General features: G+C 47.7%; 1 protein-coding gene across 1 annotated transcript in view; it reads right to left on the bottom strand.

The window, feature by feature from the left end:
* Positions 1-7,255: 7,255 nt before the first annotated feature.
* Positions 7,256-23,045, bottom strand: part of LOC147118758 (uncharacterized) — a 62,602-nt gene continuing 46,812 nt past the window's right edge. The window contains 2 exon segments of the mRNA XM_085984604.1: positions 7,256-7,786; positions 18,596-18,865. Coding sequence (XP_085840730.1) covers positions 7,373-7,786; positions 18,596-18,865 — 684 coding nt within the window. The 3' untranslated portion in view covers positions 7,256-7,372.

Below are 23,045 nucleotides of genomic sequence, written 5' to 3'. Positions count from 1 at the left end.
ATTGCCTTTTTTCTATCCTCCGTCAGTCCCCTATTTCCCTTGGATATCTGTTGTCCTAGGTATGTGACTGTGGTTCTATTAATCTGTGCTTTATCCCACGTTGCTCTGTGTCCTGCCCGCTCTAGGTGCCCTAGGATTATCAGAAGGTCTTTTTGGTGTTGCTCTTTTGTCTTTGAGGCTATAAGGATATCATCTACATATTGGATCACCGTAGATTCCAGAGGGGGCAGTGTTCGTAGGTCCGTCTGTATCGCTCGGTGGTACACCGTAGGACTACTGTGGAAGCCCTGTGGCATCCTTGTCCAGGTGTACTGTTGTTGGTTTACCGTAAAGGCGAACCACGGCTGCACCTCTTTGGCTAAGGGTACGGTCCAAAAGCCATTGGCCATATCTATTACTGAGACGATTTCTTCCTCAGATCCCAAGGAGTTAAAGATAACTGATGGGTCCGCCACCAATTGGGTCTTTTGTTCTATGCACTCGTTGGCCTGTCGATAATCAATGGTCAGTCGCCATTGTCCATTGGATTTAACCACTGGCCACACGGGACTGTTGGAGGCAGAGTGTGTCTTAATTAACACCCCTCGTTTTTCTAATTGTTCGATTGTAGGCAAAATGCCGGCGATGGCAGCGGGGCTTATAGGGTACTGTTTTGTGGAAGGTGGCGGCTTCCCTGTGAACGTTACGGGGCCTATTCATAGGGTTCCGCACTCATATTTATCTTGCGCCCAGATAGGATGGTCCTTCAGTCCCCACTCGTCCTTACTATTCTCTTTCACAGCTCTTATCCTGCGGGGGCTGTTTTGGATCGTCCAGCCTATGTCTCCATTCCCAGTGAAGTGTAGGCTAAAATCTAGCTTTGTCAATATGTCCAAGCCTATGATGGGGGCGCTGACGGGTCCAATCCATATATGTTCCCTTGTTTCATGGGGGCCGAAACACAAGGTCATTTTGTGGGTTCTATGTAAGATGATGTCTTCTCCACTGGCCCCTAAGGCTTTCTCAGTTTTCCCATCTAGCGGGCAGTCTTGGGCATATTGTGTGGGGAGGACCGTCAATTCTGCTCCTGTGTCCAATAGGCAGTCTACTTTCAGTGGGGGTGAGTTATCTGTTTTTCCCACCAACAAAGTCATATAGAGGCCTTCCCTAGCTTGGGTGATTAAAGCTCTCAGTTGCCAAGGTACCTCTACCTTCGGGGGTTCGTTGGTGGGGTCTATTGGTTTTTTGCTTGCTGTCGGGCCATGCTATCGAAGGTTTCCCTTCCGGTGGAGTTTGAGTTCCGGTACATTTCTACCATCGCCATCTCTCCAGGGCTAAGGGTCGGTGGGGAGGGGGTAATTGTCTGGGTGTCATACAGGCCGGCGGCGCCCAGGGTCTGCCACGGATTTGTGCCGGGTTGATTATCTGGGACTGCCTGTCCTTGCCATTGTTCTCCCCCACCTCTTCCTCCATTATTGCTTCTTCCTCTACCCCTGTTGCCCACTCGGCATGTTCTAGCCCAGTGTCCCTCTTTCCCACATTTGTAGCAAGTGCCTGGTTTCTTATCTGGGTTTCCCGAGGGGGGTGCAGAGCTTGCTCGCTCCGGGGGGTTTAGTTTCATGACTCAGAGATTGGCACAGTGTTCTCTATCCTGGGTTACGGCTTGTTGGGTCAGGTTCGCAAAAGAAACTGCGTTTGTTTTCCAGTTTGCCATTGTTAATTTTACCAATTATGCCAGGTCAGGTCTCAAACCATTCATAAATGCGTTTTTCAATGGTTCATGGGTGCAGGCATCCACCTCTGCTTTGGTATTCTGTCCCATGCCAGAGTACTCTACCCACTGGTTAGCGAAACGAACGGCGAAGTCATTGGGGTCTTCTTTTTCTTTTTGGACACAGGAGGCTATTTTGGACCAGTCTGGATTGGTCGGGCCCCTTTCCTGTAGCCAATTTCTAATGGCCGTCCACCCTTCTGTCCTATCGGCTTCGGATTCTATCATAGCTAGGTCAGGGGGGACTATTAGGACTGGTGGAGCTGGAGGTGGTACGGCAGGGAGTGCGGCTCCGGCAGCTGGAGGTGGGTTGGCTGCTTGGTGCGCCGCTAATGCCGCTTGGTGTGCTTGTCTGGCTGCGTTAAGTAGGGCGTTTGCTCGTCTGGTGACGGCCATATTTACTATTGCCGTCAGGGCGGCCGACTCTCTTGCGCTAACTACTACTGCTATAACCTGGCATCCATCAAATGGGTGCAGATTATAGATTGTTCTTTTTCGTTCCAAGAACTGCCAGGCTTTTACTCCGCTTTTCTTTGGGTGTGGCATATCAGTTGCCCATTGATCTATATCTTTTGGGTTGGCCGGGTAATAAGTATAAATTCGGAGATTTCGGCCGCCTACTTCATGTTTTTGTAACCTGATGGGGGCAAGGCGTGGGGGTGGTTTCTCGGTTATATCTTCTTCATCTGATGAGTCCGTAAGAGGAGTATTTATTTTAGCAACATGGGCTTCGTTTGATCGGGGTTGGGGCGTGGGCTGTTCATATGCCGGAGGGGCTGTAGGGGGGGCTGCAGGATAGGTAGGGTACAAGGGCGTCGGGGTAATCGTCACCACTTTTGGGCTTTCCCTGTGTGCCTCCCTTTCCGTCTTGATTTTTGCCTTCCACTTTTCTGCTCTTTCATTGGCTTTTTCAAGGTATTTTTGGTGTTTCTCTAACTCGGTTTTGTATTTTGTTATTTGTTCACGGAGAGCTGTTTTTTGTTCTTTTTCTTTGGCCTCTGCCGCCTTCTGAGTTATTTCTCCTCTCTGCCCACACTGTTTCAAGGTGGCCAATACCCAGCCCATTTTTCTTTTCCCTCCTTTCATACGGGTGGTCTTGCCCCATGCTCTTTTTATATCATCAAGGGAGCATTGTCCTTTTGAGGCACCAAATTTTTGTTCGATATTATATTCATGTTGTGGGACATCGAATGTACTTTCTATATACTGTTTAAGTTGGATTACTATTTCTTCTAACGTGGTTTCGGGAGGGGCTTTGCCTCCTTTTTCCGTTGGCAACTGTAGGCGCGATAAACCGTCAGCATTCCCATGCTGTTTTGTTCCTTTGTATTCTATGTCATATTGGTGTGCCCCTAGGAAAAGGGACTACCTCTGTAGCCTTTGCACTGTCATAATGGGAACGCCCTTTTTAGGGTTGAATATGGAGATGAGGGGTTGATGGTCAGTCAACAAGGTAAATTTTTGTCCGTGTAGGTAATAGTTGAATTTCTTCACCCCCCACACCAGGCTGAGTGCTTCCCTGTCTACCTGGGCATAGATACGCTCAGCTGAGTTCAATGAGCGTGACACAAAAGCTATCAGCCGCTCCGAGCCATCAGGGAATCTATGCGATAATACCGCTCCCACGCCGTAAGGGGATGCATTGCACGCCAGTCTGATTGGCAGTGATGGGTTGTCATGAGCCAACACTTCCTTGGACGTGATCAAGCCTTTGCATTTATGGAAGGCACGTTTACAGTCTTCGCTCCATTTCCAAATTACTCCCATTTGTAGCAGTGCGTTAAGAGGGTGCAGAACAATTGACAAGTTCGGTAAAAATTTGTGATAGTAATTTATTAATCCCAGGAACGACCTTAATTGTGAGACATTTTCAGGCGCTGGGGCTTTTACGACCGCTTCAATTTTTTCAGGTGACTTATGCAACCCTTCTTCGTTAATGACATGGCCACAATATGATATTTGTTTCTGGAAAATTTCGCACTTGGGGCGATTTGCTCGTAGGCCCCGTTCTCTCAGCCTCGTGAGCACCTGCTCCAAATTGGCAAGGTGCTCGTTGTCATTTTCTCCTGTTACAAGGATGTCGTCTAGGTAGCATTGAGTCCCCAGAATCCCTTGCAAGACTTGCTCCATAGCTCTTTGCCAGATAGCTGGAGCTGATGCTACTCCGAAAACCAGTCGATTGTACTGGTACAGGCCTTTGTGTGTGTTTGTCGTGAGATACCTTTTAGAGGCCTCCTCAACCTCCATCTGTAGATATGCCTGTGCCAAGTCAATTTTGGTCAAACGTTTCCCTCCGGATAGTGAGGCGAAAATATCTTCTATCCTCGGAAGAGGATACTGTACCATATGAAGAACCGGGTTTACAGTCACCTTGAAGTCCCCACAGATGCGAATTTTTCTCTGTTCTTCAGATTTATCATTATTCAATGTTTTCTTCATGACCGGGACGATGGGTGTTGCCCACTCGCTCCAATCTACCTTGGATAACACGCCTGCTTTTTCCAAATTCTCCAGCTCTGCCTCGACTGCTGGACGAATTGCGTATGGCACCGGCCTTGCCTTAAAAAACTTGGGAATTGCCGCATCTTCCACTTTTATTGAGGTGGTGGTGCCTTTCAGGGTTCCTAGTTCCTGTTGAAACACTTCTTTGGCGTTAGCCAAGATTTCTTTTAATCGTCCAGGTATGACATCATCATCATTTTTTTTCTTACTGGTCACCGTCAGTGCCTGAATGGAGTGCCAGTCTAAACGTATCTTTCTGATCCATTCATGTCCCAACAATGGTGGACCACCATCTTGCAGAACATATAAATACAACTTCTGTATTTCATTGCCGTTGTATACAACAGGCACCCTTATTTTCCCTCTGGGGTATACTTTCTGCCCCGTATATGTCTTCAAGATAATGGATGTGTCTTTCAAAGGTATATGCGGGAATAGCCGCTCGTAATCCCATCGACTTATGACGGTCAGAGCTGATCCTGTATCTATCTCCATTTTAACTGGGGACCCCGCTATTGTGAGGGTAACCCAAATGGTCTGATAATCTTCTTTGGCAATTACATTATTTAATTTGAGACTGCTTAGTCTCTTGTTTCCGGAATCGCTATCACTCTTCTGGTCTTCGGAGCTACTGTCCGTCATCATTTGTACCTTTCTGTACTTTCCCTTATTGACCTTTTTACTGTCAACGGATTTTTTTCCAGATCGGCATACACGTGCAATGTGTCCCATCTTTCCACGTTGCCTGCATGCTTTGTCCCTGAACCAGCAGTCCCTCTGGTCATGGGTGGATCTGCCGCAGCGATAACATCTCTCAAAACCCCATGTCATTTCATGGGTGCCGAAGTCCTGTGGCTTTTGCTGTATCTCTGCAGTTCCTCTTGCTGCTGCTTCGTATGATACAGCCACACTGAAAGCCTTGTCCAGTGTCAAATCTTTCTCAGAAAGTAGTCTTTTCTGTGTTCCTTCACTTAGGAGACCACAGACGAATTTGTCTCGTAGAGAATCTGCCAGTCCTGCCCCGAATTGGCAGTGCTTTGACAGCTTTCGTAATTCGGTGAGGTAATCAGCATTACTTTCATTCTTGTGCTGATTCCTCCTGAAGAATTTGAATCGTTCCGCTATCAGCAGCGGTGTTGGGTTTAAGTGCTCCTGTAGGGTATCAACAATCTCCTTAAATTCTTGTCCATCGGTTTGGCTGGAGTGATCAAGTTTCCTAACAGCCCGTATGTCCTTGCACCCATCAGATTCAGAAGTACCGATGCCTTTTTATCATCCGCTACATCATTCGCTGTGCAATATACCTCCACTCTTTCCACATATGTGGTCCAATCCTCTATATCACTATCGAAAGCAGTAATATTTCCAGTCTTAGGCATCCTGAAAATCAAAAATGGCGCCTCCCGCGCTTTCCCTTCTTCCCTGCGAGTAAAGATGGCGCCTCCCGTGCTTTCCCACCGCTGCCGCTGCTGCCAACGCTGTTCTCCGTGGTTTTTATTTACACATATATTTTAAACAGTTTCTCCGTCACTTGGAGAATCGTTCCCGTCGGACTCTCTGGGACTTTCCCCTCCCTCTACTTGGTCCGAACGCCGACCTGCTTTGCAGCGCCAGCCGTCTCCTGAGTGCTCCACCCTCTGTCTCTGTTTGCTTCCGACTTCTGACTCGCTGCCCGGCCCCGCTGCAGAGCTACCCGATCGAGCCCCAGCCCGCCGCCCAGGAAGGATCAGTGCACTACCTGCCACCAGCCCGTTTAGCTGGTGAAACCACAGCTTTTTTTTTTCTTCGACCTTCGTCTGAGGAATCGATCTCCTTGAGGTGCTGCCGAATTGCAGGTAAGTTCATTTCTAACTCATTGCCACTGTTGTATCCGTGTGTTAATGAAGACACGGAAAGCAGGAGTTGATTTAACAAGTGTTTACTGAACAAAGTCTGGAGGTGAACTAACTCTACAAGACGCTATACAGGCTTATATACCCGAGTGGTCACTACCGGTACTACAGTACACAGGGGCTTCAAAAAAACATAGTTCCTCTTAAAGGTACATACACCACACCAACCACTAGCCCCAATCCTAACCAATAACCACTAACCCCAACCACTAACCCCAATCCTAACCAATAACCACTAGCCCCAACCACTAACCCCAATCCTAACCAATAACCACTAGCCCCAACCACTAACCCCAATCCTAACCAATAAACACTACCCCCAACCACTAACCCAATCCTAACCAATAACCACTAGCCCCAACCACTAACCCCAATCCTAACCAATAACCACTAGCCCCAACCAACAACCCCAATCCTAACCAATAACCACTAGCCCCAACCACTAACCCCAATCCTAACCAATAACCATTAGCCCCAACCACTAACCCCAATCCTAACCAATAACCACTAGCCCCCAACCACTAACCCCAATCCTAACCAATAACCACTAGCCCCAACCACTAACCCCAATCCTACACCTTAACCCCAGCCCCTGACCAAGGATTATTGACAGGGACCAATGGAGGAGCTAAAGACCTGATAAAGGATGTATTTGAAACAATTATCTCGATTAAAGAAATAGTGCAAGGTATGTTAGTAACAAGAGATTAAATCAAAGAGACCATCAAAATCAGCAATGACAATTACAAAGATCAGAACATTTCTAAGGCTGTCACGTGCAGTATGTGTGGAGTTTTTTTTTAAATCGGATCCAAGAGATGTTAAATGATACAGAAAATAACAGATTTCAAATCTTATGCAAGGTAGTTCTGTAAAGGGGTGGTTCAAAGGAATTTCAGATGAGTGTAAAGTGAGACACTACAGTTCAGTCTATGACACCCACAAGCCGTGTACACAAATGGAATAAGTTTGGGGTTTGATGTGGTGGAAGGTGAACTAGATGAGAACTGAAATAATCCAGAGTAAGAAAAGGCCCAAAAATGGAACAGTCAGTAACAGAACATCAATTAGTCTCCTCTTATCTTGGAGAAATCAAATATTAGACACACTGTGTGTTTGAAACAAAGCTGATTTATTTAATATTTGTCCAGAATATTAATCTCAAGCCCAGTTATTCTAGTTATTAACATCAGCAGAAACAAAGCCCAATTGCCAGAGTGAACATGGTTCAGTCCTGGATGTGATTAACAGCAGCAATAACAGCAGAATCCAACCTCTGCAATCACTGGTGAACTCGCTAGTGTCTCAGCAGAGTGCATGACTGAGTGAATCCCTTCCCACACACGGAGCAGGTGAACAGCCTCTCTCCAGTGTGAACTCGCTGGTGTATCTGGAGATGGTATAACTGAGTGAATCCCTTCCCACACACGGAGCAGGTGAATGGACTCTCCCCAGTGTGAGTGCGTTGGTGGATCAGCAGGTCGCTTGTGTTTTTAAAGCTCTTCTCACAGTCAGAACATCTGAATGGTCTCTTAATAGTGCGAACAAGTTGGTGAGTCAGAAGATGGGATGACTGAGTGAATCCCTTCCCACACACAGAGCAGGTGAACGACCTCTCCCATGTATGAACTCGCTGGTGTATCTGGAGATGGTATAACTGAGTGAATCCCTTCCCACATTCAAAACACGTGAACGGCCTCTTGCCAGTCTGAACTCTCTGGTGTATCTGGAGCTTGGATAACTCTGCGAATCCCTTCCCACACACGGAGCAGGAGAACGGTTTCTCCCCAGTGTGAACTCACTGGTGTCTATGGAGGCTGGATGACTGAGTGAATCCCTTCCCACATTCAATACACGTGAACAGCCTCCCCGGTGTGAACTCGCTGGTGTCTATGGAGGCTGGTTGACTGAGTGAATCCCTTCCCAAATTCAATAAACGTGAACAGCCTCTCCCCAGTGTGAACTCGCTGGTGTATCTGGAGCTTGGATAACTCTGCGAATCCCTTCCCACACACGGAGCAGGTGAACGGTCTCTCCCCAGTGTGAGTGCGCCGATAAGTTTCCAGCTTGGATGGATAATTGTATCTCTTCCCACAGTCCCCACATTTCCACAGTTTCTCCATGGTGCGGGTGTCCTTGTGTCTCTCCAGGTTGGATGATCGGTTGAAGCCTTGTCCACACACAGAACACGTGTACGGTTTCTCCCCGCTGTGAATGGTGCGATGTTTTTTCAGGTTGTGTAACTGGTTAAAGCTCTTTCCACAGTCAGTGCTCTGGAACACTCTCACTCGGGTGTGTGTGTCTCGGTGCTTTTCCGGTCACACTGATGTTTGAAATCTTTTCCCACAGACAGAACAGACAAACATTCCTCCTTCCACATTCAAAGGCCGATGATATTCAGGTCCTGATGAATGGAGTGACTGTCAGATCTTGATGTGATGTTTGGTTTGAGTTTCACGTCTGTAAATCCTCCCCTTCTAATACCCTGTAAAAGGAGTTTACAAAAGCCATCACTGTAAATACAGGATAGAAATTCAGAACAGACTATTCTAGTTTCTATGGAACTTTCTTTCCTCTTTCTTCCCCCAAAGCTGTAAATCCCCATCCCACACACTCTCCCTCCTCCCTGTGCTGAAATCCAAACCCATCGCACCATCTCCAACATTTCTTTCCTCCACTCCCAGTTTTCCCCCTCCCTCTGCTCTGGTTGGGTTCAGTTCTCCACCCGTTGTGTGCAGAGTGAGAATAAAATCAATGAGTCAATGATTGTCTCTCCTGGTCACTGGTACACTGAAGCCCCGCCGACTCTCTGTTCCTGTACCAAGATGGCCGTGCTGCAGGTGGAACCGGTCCATCTTCGCTCCACCAAGATGGCGGCGCGTAACTCATTGGAGTTCAGAAGAATGAGAGGCGATCTTATTGAAACATATAAGATTGTGAAGGGTTTGGATCGGGTGGATGCGGGGAAGATGTTCCCGATGATGGGTGAAACTAGAACTAGGGGGGCATAATCTTAGAATAAGGGGCTGTTCTTTCAAAACTGAGATGAGGAGGAACTACTTCACTCAGAGGATGGTAGGTCCATGGAATGTGCTGCCCCAAAAAGCTGTAGAAGCTACATCATGACATAAATTTAAAACAGAAATAGACAGTTTCCTAGAAGTAAAGGGAATTAAGGGTTATGGGGAGCGGGCAGGAATTTGGACATGAGTCTAGGTTTGGATCGGTCATGGCCCTGTGGGTAGCGGAGCGGGCCCAGGGGCCATGTAGCCTGATCCTGCTCCTATTTCATGTGTCTAATTCTGTTAGATTCAGGAGATGGTTCTGTGACAGTGGATTGGCGGTTAGGATAAGATCAGCCATGATCTTATTGAATGGCGGAGCAGGCTCGAGGGGCCGATTGGCCTACTCCTGCTCCTATTTCTTATGTTCTTATGTTCTTAACCTGGGCCTGTCACCGAGAAAATGCCTCATCGCTGCCGTCCGGTTGAACACAGACTGGGCCGTGGGATCTCATTCGGGCCTGAGACCGTTCTCCAACTTTATAAACCCTGCGGCGCAGCCTACCCGCAGTTTATTAATCTCCCGACCCCGCTCCTGCCGACCTACAGCTCCACCCGGCGACTGCGCGAGGCTTTCTTTGTCAGATAACAAAATACAGCAGATGCTGGAAATCCGAAATAACAACAGAAAATGCTGGAAAAACTCAGCAGGCCAGGCAACATCCGTGGAGAGAAATTAGAGTCGACATTTTGGGTCAAGATTTAAGAGGCACAGGGAATTAAATAGATTAATAGGCCGGGCTGGGAGAGAACAAAAGAGAAGAAGAGACATTAAGAGGTATTGAAAACGAGATGAGATTGTGATAGGACTAGTGGAGACAAAAGACGGCTCCAGATTAGGTGTGAAATGCGCTGGCAGAATGGGAGACAGCTGCCATGCGGGAGAGAGAAAAAGTGGGGGGGGGGGAGGACCAAAACAAAGGGGTGGATAAAAAATAAATAAAATTTAATGGGGGCCAAGGTTATGATCTCAAATTGTTGAACTCGATATTGAGTCCAGAAGGCTGCAAAGTGCCTAATCGGAAGATGAGGTGCTGTTCCTCGAGTTTATGTTGAGCTTCCGTGGAACAATGCAAGAGGCCAAGGACGGTGAGGTCCGAGTGGGAATGGAGCGGTGAATTAAATTGACAGGCGACCGGAAGCTCGGGGTCCCCCTTATGGACTGAACGGAGGTGTTCCGCAAAGCGGTCACCCAATCTGCGTTTGATCTCCCCAATGTAGAGAAGAAGTTGGTGAGGGACACATGACCTGGGCCCGCGGCCTGATTGATGGGTGCTTCCGACCAATAGGGAGCGAGTGGGGCGGGGCTCGAGGAGCGAGCCAGCGGCGGGTCCTCCAACCAATCGGGGAGCCCGAGGGGCAGGACTAGCGCCGGCTGATTGTCTGATCCGCAGGGCAGCGAGTTTCTCCAGTCCCTTTTTCAGGGCCCGGGGCCAGGGGAGGCTGTGGGCTTTTATTCCCCTTATTGGACACAGGGCTCTTTGTCTCACAACACACTGGCTCAGGTTTTAATAGAGACTTTTTAAATTCATGAATAAAAGCAGATAAACCTCGTGCTACTGTAGAACAAACTTTTTAATATTTGGGAGTAAAAGGACAAGTTTCTTTCCCTCTGGGGAATTTATTATTAGTTTCAGGAAACAACAACAACCACTTGTATTTATAAAGCGCCTTTAATGTAGTAAAACGTCCCAAGGCTCTTCACAGGATCGTTATAAAACAAAATTTGACACCGAGCCACATAAGGAGATATTCGGGCAGATGACCAAAAGCTTGGTCAAAGAGGTAGGTTTTAAGGAGCATCTTAAAGAAGGAGAGAGAGGTAGAGAGATGGAGAGGTTTAGGGAAGGAATTCCAGAGCTTAGGACCCAGGCAGCTGAAGGCACGGCCACCAATGCTGGAGCGATTAAAATTGGGGATGCTCAAGAGGCCGGAATTAGAGGAGCGCAGATATCTCGGGGGGTTGTAGGGGCTGGAAGAGATTACAGAGATAGGGAGGGGGCAAGGCCACGGAGGGATTCACTCCACACGGCCTGACCTTGGTCATCTTGTCGATCTTACATACTGTTTATGGATAACAAGCTGGTTACAAAACAGAAAACAGAGAGATGGGGTTGGGAGTAGCTACTGGCAAAAGGTGGGAAGTGGTGTTCCGCAGGGATCAGTGCTGGGATCACTGTGGTGCATAAATGATTTGGACTCGGGAATCAGAAGTACAATTAATACTGAGGAAGACAAAATGCAAGAAGACATTAATAAATTTCAGAATGGGCGTGTAATTGGCAAATGAATTTCACTATAGATCAGTGTGAGGTGGTGTGTTTTGGTGGGAAGAATAAGGAGGCCACACAGTACTTGGACAAGGGGGAGAAATTGGATTGCTTTGTGCCTCCCGCGATATTCAGCGGGAGGTTAGCGGCGGCGGTAGCCGGTAGCGCCCCGCGGCACTGCACCGCCAGCAATGAGGTCATCGCCGTGCGCAGCAAACCGGCTGCAACCTTGGGTTGTGACCCCTGACCTATCGCCAGACGATATTTGGTGATACCTTGGTGAGACCGCACCTCCTTGGTGAGACCACACCTTGAGTATTGTGTGCAGTTTTGGTCACCTTACCTGAGGAAGGACGTTCTTGCCATGGAGAGAGTGCAGCGAAGATTCACCAGGCTGATACCTGGGATGGCAGGAATGACGTAGGAGGAGAGATTGTGTCGATTGGGCTTATACTCACTGGAGTTTAGAAGATTGAGAGGGGATCTCATCGAAACCTATAAAATTCAGTCAGGTCTGGACAGACTAGATGCAGAAAGAATGTTTCTGATGGCCGGGGAGTCCAGAACCAGGGGTCATAGTCTAAGGATAAGGGGTAAGCCATTTAGGACAGAAATGAGGAGGAATTTCTTCACCCAGAGAGTGGTGAACCTGTGGAATTCTCTGCCACAGAAGGCGGTGGAGGCCAGTTCATTAAATATATTCAAGAAAGAGTTGGATATATTTCTTGAGGCTAAAGGGATCAAGGGATATGGGGAGAAGGCAGGGACAGGGTACTGAATTTGGATGATCAGCCATGATCTCATTGAATGGCGGAGCAGGCTCGAAGGACCGAATGGCCTACTCCTGCTCATATCTTCTATGTTTCTATGTCCGACAGGGTCAGGGGTCGTTCCTGCAGCCGCGGCGGTGCCACTTAAAGGGCAGATGTCGGGCAGCAACTTTTTATTTTGGCCGACTGCCAGCACCTTCCCCCTTCTCCTTCCTTCTTCTTTGGGGTGCCGGCTGCGATCGCTCAGCCCAGCGTTCCTCTTGATCCGACACCCCGCTCCCGGTGGTCCAGCATGGTCCCAGTGTGTGCAGTGCTAGGCCCCTCCCCTTTAATCAGGGAGGGAGGTCTGCTATGACGCAGTGCTATGTGCTGATGGGCGTGGCGCTGTTACATGAAGCACCGCAAAATTCACTGGTAGCGCCTCAAGAGGGAGGGGAGCGCTTCCAGTAGCACCCCGCCTCCTGCTTGGGGCGCTAGCACTGAATTTAATGCGCAGGGGCGCCACCAAATTTTCCCCTAAGAGTCTAAATGGGCTGGTGGAGCAGAGGGATCCAGGGATACAGATACACAAATCACCAAATGTAGCAACACAGGTTAATAAGGCCATTAAAAAAAAAGCATTGGGGTACATTCCTAAAGGAGCCTTTTGTTCCGTTCCTAGGAGCTCTGAACCATGGCAGAGAGCGGCTGGGACACGTTTCTCACATGCCTCGAGATTAACCCACACGGGGACTTTGCTGTCAGTGAAGAGAGACGAGAAAGACCAAAGTGCCGTTTGCCCCTCTCAGTGTGGCCCTGAAGGACTGTGTCCAGGCTGAAGTTCTGTTCCTGCTGTATGATCCTCCCCCAGATTGTCCTTTCTGAGCTCCAGCCAGGTGATGCTAAACACTCAGGTGGGAAAGACAAAAATCTACAACAATGTGTTTAAAACAAAGCTGATTTATTTGACAGCTATCCAGAATATTAAATTCCAGCCCAGTTACAGGAGTTATTGACATCAACAGAAACAAACCCCAACTGTTAGAATGAACATGCTTCAGGCCTGGATGTGAGTAACAGCAGAATCCAACCCCTGCCATCACTTGTGAACTCGCTGGTGTGTCAGCAGGTTGGATGACTGAGTGAATCCCTTCCCACACACAGCGCAGGTGAATGGCCTCTCCCCAGTGTGAACTCGCTGGTGTTTCAGCAGGGTGGATGACTGAGTGAATCCCTTCCCACACACGGAGCAGGTGAACGGCCTCTCCCTAGTGTGAGTGCGCTGGTGTGTCAGCAGGGTGAATAACTGAGAGAATCCCTTCCCACACACAGAGCAGGTGGACGGCCTCTCCCCAGTGTGAATGCGCTGGTGTGTCAGCAGGGTGAATAACTGAGAGAATCCCTTCCCACACACGGAGCAGGTGAACGGCCGCTCCCCAGTGTGAATGCTGTAGTGTATGTACCTTTAAGGGGAGAACTACTTTTTACAGCTCCTGTATACTGTAGTACCGGCAGTGACCTCACCTGTATATAAACCCTGAGTAGGGATTTGTACTGTTAGTTTTAGAGTAACCCTCATCCAGTAAACACCGTTGATTGTTCCTCTGCAGTCTCTGTCTATTTATTGAAGGACACATAACATCAAGATTCACGGATTTAACATTGGCGACGAGTCGATTCGAACCTACCTGCAACTCTGCAGAAGAAGGCCGATTCCAGGGGCATGGGTGTCGACCATCTGGCGGAGACTCCAGCGAGATGGGCTGGCAGCAGGTACGGTGCAGACCCTTCCCGGACGGCGGCGGCTGAAGCCGACCGACGGCACAGGGGAAGGCCGAGCAGTGTCGATGGTGTAAGAGAGAGGGTAAAGCGCACAGGGCGCAGCTGGGGTTGAAGACCGAGCGGTGTCAACAAAAAAAAAGAAAAAAATGCCGAAGAGTGGCAGTATCACAGCGTTCGACAATGAAGTCGAAGATTGGATGACATATGTCGAACGCATTAAAGTATACTGCAAGGCGAATGAAGTGCCAGATGACAAGAAAGCGCTGGTATTGTTGAATTCAATGGGTGCAAAAATGTATGGCTTACTGCGAAACCTAGTAACCCCAGAGAAACCAGCGGAAAAGAATTTTGAAAACATAGTGTCAATCCTATGGGACCACTTAAACCCCACACCGCTACTGATAGCAGAAAGATTTAAGTTTCATAAAAGGAACCAGCATAAAGATGAAAGTAATGCTGAGTATTTAACGGAACTGCGCAAGCTATCGAAACACTGCCAGTTTGGAACGGGACTAGCAGATACTTTAAGGGACAAGTTCGTGTGTGGGCTTCAAAGTGAAGGAACCCAGAAACGGCTTCTACCAGAAGAGGATCTTACGCTGGACAAGGCTTTCAGCATGGCAGTATCACATGAAGCAGCAGCACGGGGCGCGGCTGAGATACAATGGAGTTCACAAGAATATGGCACAAATGAAATGGCATACGGAACAGTGACGTGCTATCGCTGCGGTAGAACAACACATGACCATAAGGATTGCTGGTTCAAGGACCAAATGTGCAGACAGTGTGGAAAAGTAGGACACATAGCAAGAGTCTGCAGGTCGGAAAAGAAAACCAGCAGCAAGAAATCTCCACAGGAGAAGTACAAGAAGGTACATAAGGTGACAGAGAGTAGTTCAGACAAACAGAAAAGGGATACAGACTCCGGAAGCAAGGAGCTGGGTTGTCTGAAACTACATAATGTGATCAAAACGGAGGATCACCAAACTATCTGGGTCACGCTCAAGATAGCCGGAGTCCAAGTGAAAATGGAATTGGACACAGGATCAGCCCTAACAGTCATAAACCGAAGGGACTACAAGTGGCTATTCTCACATATACCCTTGAGAGATACAGAGATCGTCTTGAAGACGTACACGGGGCAAAAAGTCTACCCCAAAGGAAAAGTAAGGGCGAACGTTATATATAATGGCAAGGAAACACCAAAAATGGACCTATATGTATTGCCAGAGGGAGGACCACCACTACTAGGATGTGAATGGATCCGGAAGATACAGCTAGATTGGCATTCCATACAAGCACTGACTGTAGATGCCAAAAAGGATGACGACGTCACACCTGGACGACTGTCAAAAATGCTAATTGACGCACAAGAAGTGTTCCAGGGGGGACTCGGAACACTGAAAGGCATAACAGCAACGATCAAAATAGAGCAAAATGCAAGCCCATAGTTTTTTAAGGCCAGATCGCCTTATGCGATCCGCCCAGCCGTCGAAGCAGAGCTGGAAGGTTTGGAACGTTCAGGAGTACTGTCCAAAGTGGACTGGAGCGAGTGGGCTACACCCATCGTTCCTGTAATGAAGAGGTCATTGAGTAATATGCCCGGGGAACCAAAGAAGGTTCACATCTGTGGGGACTTTAAGGTGATAGTGAACCCAGTCCTTCACACGGTACAATATCCGCTTCCACGGATTGAAGATATTTTCACCTCGCTATCTGGAGGGAAACGCTTCACTAAGATTGATCTGGCCCAGGTGTACCTGCAAATGGAGGTAGAAGAAGCCTCGAAACAGTACCTCATGATCAACACTCATAAAGGTCTCTCTACCAATACAATCGGCTGGTGTTCGGGGTAGCATCAGCTCCGGCTATTTGGAAAAGGGCAATGGATCAAGCCCTGCAAGGGATTCCAGGGACCCAGTGTTATTTGGATGACATCCTGGTCACGGGCGAAAATGACAGTGATCACCTCGCCAACCTGGAGCAGGTGCTCACTAGATTGAAGGAATATGGGCTCCGAGCTAATCGCCACAAATGCGAGTTTTTCCAGAAGCAGATCTCGTATTGTGGCCACGTTATTGATGAAGAGGGGTTACATAAGTCCCCTGAAAAGATTGAGGCAGTAGTCAAGGCTCCAGCACTGGAAAATGTGTCACAACTGAGGTCGTTCCTCGGGCTGGTGAACTACTACCATAAGTTCTTGCCAAATTTGTCAACCGTACTACACCCACTGAACACCCTACTACAAATGGGGGTACCATGGAAGTGGAATGACGAATGTAAACAAGCTTTCCAGAAGAGCAAAGATTTGATCATATCAAAAGAGGTGTTGGCTCATTTCAACCCAGCACTACCAATTCGGTTGGCGTGTGATGCATCACCCTATGGTATTGGAGCGGTGCTGTCGCACAAATTCTCGGACGGCTCAGAGAGGCCAATAGCCTTTGCGTCACGATCACTAATCTCAGCCGAGCGTAACTACGCCCAGATTGACAGGGAGGCCCTCAGCTTAGTGTGGGGAGTGAAAAATTTCAACCACTATCTGCACGGGCAGAAGTTCACCTTGCTGACTGACCACCAACCACTTGTCTCCATCTTTAATCCAAAGAAGGGCGTTCCGGTGTTGACTGCGCAACGGCTACAAAGATGGTCCCTTTTTCTAGGGGCGAACCAATATGAAATCGAGTATAAGGGCACGAAACAGCATGGAAATGCTGATGGGCTATCAAGCCTGCCACTGCCTACTGCGGAGGAAGCACCAGCAGTGGACCCTGTCAAAATATTTCATTCGACTATAATTTAACGCTTGCCTGTAACTAACGCTGATATAGAGAAGGAGACCTGAAATGACCCGACACTGTGTCGGGTATATGACTTGACGGTGAAGGGATGGCCAACACATGGTGACTCACTGTTGCCAGCATTCTCATCCAGAAGAGAACAGCTGTCAGTATGCCAGGGGACAGTGATGTGTGGATCCCGAGTGGTAATTCCATCCAAGTTAAGGGAGAGAGTGCTCAATGAGCTTCACGAAGACCATCTGGGAGGGGTGAAAATGAAAAGCCTTGCTAGGGCTTATGTGTGGTGGCCGGGGATCGATCAGCAAATCGAGGACCTGACAAAGAGCTGCTCAGGATGCCAGAAGGTCCAAAATGCACCACCACATGCCCTTCTACACCCGTGGGAGTGGCCCTCATCTCCATGGCAATGGGTGCATATTGATTTTGCTGGTCCATTCATGGACTCAATGTTTTTAATAGCCGTGGATGCGCACTCGAAATGGCCTGAGGTGATCAAAATGTCCTCCACCACCACGGAGAAAACTATTGCAGTCCTACGGACCATATTTGCCAGGAACGGCTTGCCAGAGTAGATTTGCTCTGATAACGGACCACAGTTTGTGTCCGAGGAATTTCGAAGATTTATGAAGAGGAATGGGGTAAAGCATTACACATCTGCCCCGTATCATCGAGCCACAAATGGATTGGCTGAGAGGTTCGTACAAACCTTTAAGAAAGCAGTAAGGGCCATGTGCGATGACGACATTCCACTGCAGCACAAGGTGGATAATTTCCTGTTAGCCTACAGAAATGCGACACATGCAGTCACCAACCAGACCCCGGCCATGATGTTCTTTAACCGAAGGTTGAGATCTCATATGGATTTGCTCAGACCAAATGTACGAAGAGATGTTGAGAATAAGCAATTCCAGCACATCAATGAGAAGCCGATAAGGAGCTTCAATGTAGGGCAACCAGTCTTGGCTCGCGACTACCGAACAGAGAAATGGCAACCAGGAACGATATGCACACGGCAGGGGCCACTAATGTACAGAGTGGATGTTGGGGAGAACATTGTGAGATGCCATGTTGACCAGATCCTAGAGTCACAGGAATGAGTCAACCCCATGTCTCGCCCATACGTACCTGGTGATGAAGCCGACATACCGGTAGCATGTACCCCAGAAACAGTAGCATCGGAAGCTGATGGACCAACCGACGACAGGGGGCCAGAATCGCCTCAGCACCAAGAGCAAGACACTCAGGAAAGGCACTATCCAGAAAGGATCAGGAAGCCTCCCCAAAAACTGAATTTATAAATAGATTATTTTCAGTTAATGTTGCATGTTAAAAGTGTTAATTGTAATTAGTTGATATTTAATTGTTAAATGAATGTTATGGTACTGTTAATCTAAAAGGGGAGGAATTGTAGTGTATGTACCTTTAAGGGGAGAACTACTTTTTACAGCTCCTGTATACTGTAGTACCGGCAGTGACACCTGTATATAAACCCTGAGTAGGGATTTGTACTGTTAGTTTTAGAGTAACCCTCATCCAGTAAACACCGTTGATTGTTCCTCTGCAGTCTCTGTCTATTTATTGAAGGACACCATACATCAAGATTCACGGATTTAACAAATGCACTGGTGTGTCAGCAGGGTGAATAACTGAGAGAATCCCTTCCCACACACGGAGCAGGTGAATGTCCTCTCCCCAGTGTGAGTGCACTGGTGTACAGTGAGTTCAGATGACTGGCTGAACCCAGTCCCGCAGTGAGAGCACCTGAACGGTCTCTCTTCAGTGTGAACAAGTTGATGGAATGTCAGTTCCCCAGAACTTTTATAGCACTTCCCACAGTCCGAGCATTTAAAAGGTCTCTCATCAGTGTGAACTCGCTGGTGATTCAGTAGGGTGGATGACTGAGTGAATCCCTTCCCACACTCAGGGCAGGTGAATGGCCTCACCCCAGTGTGAACTCTCTGGTGTCTCAGCAGATGCGTTTTGCTTTTAAATCTCTTCTCACAGTCAGAACATTTAAAAGGTCTCTTATCAGTGTGAACAAGCTGGTGTGTCAGCAGGTGGGACGAACGAGTGAAACACGTCCAACACTCAGAGCAGGTGAACGGCCTCTTCCCAGTATGAACTCGCTGATGTGTCTGAATGTCGGATGACTGAATGAATCCCATCCCACACTCGAAGCAGGTGAATGGCCTCTCCACAGTGTGAACTCGCTGGTGTTTCAGCAGGGTGGATGACTAAGTGAATCTCTTCCCACACACGGAGCAGGTGAATGGCCTCTCTCCAATGTGAACTCGCTGGTGTACAGTGAGTTCAGATGACCGCCTGAACCCGGTCCCGCAGTGAGAGCACCTGAATGGTTTCTCCCCAGTGTGAACACATTGATGGCATGTCAGTTCCCTGGAACTTTTATAGCACTTCCCACAGTCTGAACATTTAAAAGGTCTCTCATCAGAGTGAACTCACTGGTGATTCAGTAGGTTGGATGACTGATTGAATTCCTTCCCACACACAGAGCAGGTGAACGCCCTTTCCCCAGTGTGAACTCACTGGTGTCTCAGCAGGTTGGATGACTGATTGAATTCCTTCCCACACACAGAGCAGGTGAACGATCTCTCCCCAGTGTGAACTCGCTGGTGTCTCAGTAGGTGGGATGATTTAGTGAAACCTTTCCACACTCAGAGCAGGTGAACGGCCTCTCCCCGATGTGACTGTGCTTGTGTCTTGACAGGCCAGATGATCTGTTGAAGCCTCGTCCACACACACAAGACGTGTACGGTTTCTCCCCACTGTGAATGGTGCTTTTTGCTTCCACATTCAAAGGCTGATGATATTCAGGTCCTGATGAATCGAGTGACTCTGTCAGATCTTGATGCGGTGTTTGGTTTGAGTTTCCTGTCTGCAAATCCTCCCCTTCCAATAGCCTGTAAAATGAATTTAAAACAGGAAAAAGGGAGTGTAAGAGAGAACCCACAAAAAGAGGAAGATTGTGAAATTGAGCTTAATGAATCTGGTAATTTGTGGGGCTGGCACTAGAAAAAAGTGACCATGAAAGCTGCCGGATTGTCATAAAATCCCACTGGATCACTAGTTCACTGGAACTTGCCACCCGGTCTGGGCCTACACAAGACTCTGGCCTCTATGTGAGGAGAGAGGGGCGTCAGGGGGAGGGGCGAAGGAGAGGGACTTTATACATCTGCAACTCGACTCGAACTTTGACAGAACCTCCCAAACCCCAGACCTCCACCACCTAGAAGGGCAAAGATGTGGAGATGCCGATGTTGGACTGGGGTGGACAAATGTAAGAAGTCACACAACACCAGGTTATAGTCCAACAGCTTTACTTGAAATCACAAGCTTTCAGAGCGCTGCTCCTTCATCAGGTGAAGTGAATAGATGCATATAGGCACAGCATATATAGTCAGAGAATACTGCCAGATGTTTACAGGTAACCTTTCTAACTGCCCTTTATCACACCTCGGCAGAGAGATAATCACAGCAATCAAAGGTGTGAATGGTGTCCAAACAGGTCAGTCAGGAAAACATTACATCAAAGAACAATGAGGTGGGGTCACAAGGGGTCAAATGTTGCAGATGCTGGGGTCTCTATGAAAAACAAAAAACAGACAAAAAACAATTAAAATTTTTTTTTTTTTGCTGGAAATCACAGCAGGTCCGGCTGCATCTGTGTAGAGAGAACAAGCCAATGACGACTCGAGTCTGGATGACTCTACGTCAGGTGGGGTTACATGTAGCGTGACATGAACACAAGATCCCGATTGAGGCCGTCCTCATGAGTGCGGAACTTGGCTATCAGTTTCTGCTCGACGATTTTGCGTTGTTGTGTGTCTCGAAGGCCGCCTTGGAGAATGCTTACCCGAAGATCAGAGGCTGAATGTCCTTGACTGCTGACGTGTTCCCCGACTGGGAGGGAACACTCCTGCCTGGTGATTGTTGTATGGTGTCCGTTCATCTGTTGTCGCAGTGTCTGCATGGTCTCGCCGATGTACCATGCTCCGGGGCATCCTTTCCTGCAACGTATGAGGTAGACAACGTTGGCCGAGTCACATGAGTATGTACCATGTACCTGGTGGGTGGTGTCCTCAGGTGTGATGATGGTATCTGTGTTGATGATCTGGCATGTCTTGCAGAGGTTGCCGTGGCAGGGTTGTGTGGTGTCGTGGTCGCTGTTCTCCTGAAAGCTGGGTAATTTGCTGCGAACGATGGTCTGTTTGAGGTTAGGCGAGGACGACATTTTCTTCCTATGGACCCACAGCGAAGAATCACTGAAAAGACTGCACGATAACATCAACAAGTTCCATCCCACCATCAAACTCACCATGGACTATGTTAACCCCTCGCTTCTGTGAGGAGGATCTACCCCTAACTTGGGGGATCAGGGTTCGCTTCTTTAGGAGACTCAACACACCAGTCAGTCTATCACTTTCTCAGTATTACACAAAATCAGAAACTGTAAAATAAGTAAAGTTTTATTAAGGTACCTGCACTTCAGTCTGAGAAACCCAATTGTGTTTGCACACAAGTATGCCTCCCAAAGAGTGCGCCCCAAGACTCACGGGGCTACAATATTTATACATTTTCATAAATTGCAAGTCATGAGAAAACAGAAAACTAGGCAATCACACGCTCCACAAGTCACTTGTTTTTTTTTTACAGAGTTTTGTTTAAGCATTTAACTTTCAACAGATAATGACCATGAGACTGTCTCCACCAGTTATCTTATGTGTGGTTAGGGAGTAGAACATTTTGCTCCTGTTCTTTCTTATCTATTTGTACTGCATTCCCACAGTCCTGCATCAGTTTTTTTTACATTTAAACTCTTCACCCATGTCAAGCAGTCCATCATGCTTTGCAAGGCATTGGTAAGGCAGTATGGGATTAATCTAGCTTAACATTCCCTCCTTTTATCATCCTGACAAACTGTATCACAGTATGGTATGGCAGCTGTAGCTACTATGACCGGAAAGCCCTGCAGCGGGTAGTCAAACTGCCCAACGCATTACCGGCACCCGGCTACCGACCACAGAGCACATATACCAGAAACGCTGTTTACGGAGGTCACGGACCATCATCAAAGACCCTACCCACCCCAGCCACAGTCTGTTCACCCTCCTGCCATCTGGGAGATGCTACAGATGCATTCGCACCTGAACGACCAGATTTAGGAACAGCTTCTTTCCCAGGGCTGTCATCCTACTGAACTCCACAAATAAACTCTAAAACCTGCACATCTGCCAATGCATTTTATTATGGCTATGTTAATGTATTACAAGCCAAATGAATGTTGAATGTTTAAATGTCTTAATCTAAATGTACACTCTCGGGAGCCGCAAGCCTACATTTCGTTGTACTGCACTTGTGCACTTACAATGACAATAAAGTTGATTATGATTATGATTATGATTACATGATAACCTCAACAGAGTGTCAACTATTCCATATATATGTTACACATTTGAAGATTATTCTGCCCCGCCTGGGGTCTCCTCTACATTGCTTCGGATCTTCTCTTTTGGTGTGCTCAATTAATTCTGCCCCGCCTGGGGTATCCTCTGTTTCTTCTATCTTTCCTGATGTTACCCCGCCTGGGGTCTCCTCTGTCGCTGTTGAGGTTATGTCCATTATGACAAGAGCAGTGATGACAACTTGTAGTGTGAAGCGTGAATCCATTTTGTCTTTCCTTCGACCTTCACTGCGGTATGCGTGGTTAACACTACTTGATAGGGGTCTCTTCCACCTGGGTTCTAATCCTTTTCAGTAGAAGTTCTTTATGAAGACATAATCACCCGGTTTGAGTCGATGACAGGCATCCTCTGGTGTTGGTTTAGTCATGGCTGTTACCTGTTGATGAGACAACTTTAAAGCAGAGGTTAGTGACATACAATAAGACATCATCTGATTGTCCATTACATAAATATCTATTTGTCTGTCATCTTGGATGGGAGCTGAGAACAGGGTTCTTAAAGGTTTTCCGAAGATAATTTCTGCTGGTGATAATCCTGTCTTTCAATGGTAATACTTCTGGCCATTTTAATTTGTTTTCTACACAGAGTTTGGCCTATTTTAGCTTTAGGGCTCCATTAGCCCTTTCCACCAGTCCTGCTGATTGTGGATGGAGCGGGCAATGTAAATGCTGTCTAATATTGAGAACATTGCAAAGTTCAGCATTAATTTCTGCAACAAAATGTGGTCCGTTGTCGGAACTCAATTGTATTGGCA

This window comes from Somniosus microcephalus, chromosome 4 (assembly GCF_052327205.1).
Source record: "Somniosus microcephalus isolate GS21.2 chromosome 4, FLI_Smic_1.0, whole genome shotgun sequence".
NCBI lineage: Eukaryota > Metazoa > Chordata > Chondrichthyes > Squaliformes > Somniosidae > Somniosus > Somniosus microcephalus.
The sequence above is the reverse complement of the archived record's forward strand: the minus strand, read 5'-3'. Positions and strand labels throughout refer to the sequence as shown.